The following is a 2,615-nucleotide window of genomic DNA, read 5'->3' as shown; positions in this document are numbered from 1 at the left end:
CACCGCATGAAGTTCTGTCCGGTTGTTTCGGGGCGTCCAGCCACACACCATTTGCCTCAACAGGGAAATCCATGTTTCGCATGGTTTTGTCGTGCCAGTCTCGCAAAAACGTAGCTACAGTTGACAGATAAATATCCTCCATTGTAGATCGATAGTCCTTACTGCACAACGGGCCGTAGTTGTATGGCGCGATGCAAGGCAGTTCTTGCTTATAAGCAAATCTAGTGAAGATGATTCCTCAGTAAAAGCCACTCAGATGAACGGGTAGAACAACATAGTGAAATGTCGATATCCGTGTCTTTGGTGGTTTGGGGCATCCCATAGGTGGTGCAAACGAACTCATAGCGTAGCAGCCATCCAGCGTACTGCTGATGTCGCGAATGCAGAAATCAATGATGAGGTCGTTCAGCATTCTATCCCGAACCAAACTCCCCATCATATTATTCTCCTTGATCGAACATCCACCACTAGTTAGTCTGAATTCAGAGGCCAGACAGGTACTGCGTAGAATATTTGTAGTGTCCTTGGCCAGTTCTTCGTATTTTGCCCCCACCTCCGAAGGAAGCAACTGATCTGAGTCTGTCTCTTCCTCAAATAGCTCCGGTGTATCTAGCATGTCCGCCGTCTTAATAGATAGAAGCCACGTCATATCGTCAAACCAGTGTTCATACTTTGCACAAACATTGTAGAACTCATTCATCCTGCAAACAGCACCACTACGCATTAGCGTAACCAAATATTAGTGAATGTAAATAACAACAATAGAAGCAACACAAAACCTGAGCAACATTGCAACAACAATGTACACATCAAAGAGCAACACAGCACGAACCTGGTGAACTTCGGAGATCCACCCGAGAAAAAAAAAAGCAATTATCTCTTTCGTCGAGCCTTGAGAGTGTTTTGAATCAGATTTGTTGGCGAAGTACGACAGCTTGATTCTCTTGCTCGTTTCTTCCTCTACAACTGCCTTCTACTTTGTCACCAAGTGGTCGGGGACGACAAAGTTGTTATCGAACTCTTCACTGTGTACGTAGGAGCGTCTGCTGCGTGTTGCTCGGGCTTCCATAGAGTCATCGGTCATGATAACAGGGTAGTTCGTCAGTACTTCCCTAACGTGTTCCACGTCGCTAGTGTTGTAGACCAACTCTAAAACCCGTGTGAGAACAGGTACCTTCTTGTCTGGTAGTTTAATTGCCGCTAAGGTTCGTGTTTTCTTTCCACTTGCATACGTGCTTGTTCTAATTTCTTGCGCTGCTTCTGTCGAGGTTTGGCTTTGGGGAGCTGTAGAACATTATTTTTTTTGTCATTCTTTGGCTTCACGACAGGGTTTGTCAAAAGATTCTTTGCTTTACGACAGGCTTTGACAAAGATCCTTTTCTTCACGACGGCCATTGTCGCAAAGTTCTTTGGTTTAGGCGGTGCCGAGTCCGTCTCGATTTGTTCCGATTTGGCTCCCCAGTCTGCGTGTTTAGATAGTAGGACAGGAGGTCTTGCCACTTGAATGTGCATTCAATTTCACATCAGGACTATGTTGCTGGTTGAGTTGAGCTTCTGCTTCAGAAACAGATCCGTCGTGCGCGTGTTGTTCCATTCCTCGGATCATCCTCGTTGTGTCAATTAGGTCTGCCGGCTCAATCTCAGAGACAGTATCACTGTCTAAGCCACCTTTGACATCATCACCAGACCCTGAGTCTTAATCAGGTGCCGTCGTAGCATCCAACGAGTATACCCCTGACTGTGCCAACCGGTCCGAATAATTTCTCTCCCCGACTGTAATGCTGCGTAGAACGCTGGGCTAGACAACCCGCGAGATAGTCATCAACGGGTTCAAATGATGCTTTCGCGTAGCAATACTTCTCTTCAGATGACAACACCACCATATTTGCACGATCAAGACGTCTCATTTCCACGTAAGCCACATGCAGTGTACGTCGACGAGGTCGGACGGCTTTTGTACTCACTTCATGCAATGTTGATGCCGACGGTGACCTCAATATTGTACGTTGTGTTGAATACCATGTGTTACTTCGGACGGCTGTGTTGTTTCAGGCAATTTGTAAGATTCTGAAGGTTGCGTTAGGCCGTCGCGTGTGAATGCCTCGCTTGCAATTCGCATCGTATCTTGAACGGCCTGGAGCATTGCGCACCTTTCTATAAAGTCTTGGATCATGTTGGACATGTCCATCATATCCCAACGTCGGGGAATGTTCGATCATGGAAGACTTTCGAGCGATGCACTTTTCCAGCAATATACACCAAATGCTGACAGGGAAGGTTGTAGCTGCAATAAAACAAACATGAACACGACTACTGAAAGTCGTTGCATTGATGCGTGTAATAACTTGTTTTCCGTTCCCATTCACTCATTTCGGACCCACGTTTCAAACAGGTTGTACGAGGCAAAGCAATCATGTCATAATCCCATTGCGATCGAACTTTACCAAGCATCGAGTCGCTCAAACGAGGGGCCACAAGCGATAGATTTCGGGAACGACGTCGGGGTGTCGCGATTTTGCTGAATTTGTGTGCATTGCTGTGACGAATTTCTGGTAATTGTGGCTTGATGAGCTAAAACCCCATCAATTGTTGCGTCAAGCCGGGGACATTTCCCA

At 46.4% G+C, this 2,615-nt stretch overlaps 1 protein-coding gene across 1 annotated transcript; it reads right to left on the bottom strand.

Annotated features, from left to right (window-relative positions):
* Positions 1-238: 238 nt before the first annotated feature.
* PPTG_02411 (hypothetical protein) lies at positions 239-700 on the bottom strand (the record flags this gene model as incomplete). The annotated part of the gene is made up of 1 exon (XM_008893486.1): positions 239-700. One exon carries the CDS (start codon positions 698-700, stop codon positions 239-241), a length of 462 nt encoding a protein of 153 aa, XP_008891734.1.
* Between the last annotated feature and the right edge of the window lie 1,915 nt (positions 701-2,615).

This window comes from Phytophthora parasitica, assembly GCF_000247585.1.
Source record: "Phytophthora parasitica INRA-310 unplaced genomic scaffold supercont2.2, whole genome shotgun sequence".
Taxonomy (NCBI): domain Eukaryota; phylum Oomycota; class Peronosporomycetes; order Peronosporales; family Peronosporaceae; genus Phytophthora; species Phytophthora nicotianae.
The sequence above is the reverse complement of the archived record's forward strand: the minus strand, read 5'-3'. Positions and strand labels throughout refer to the sequence as shown.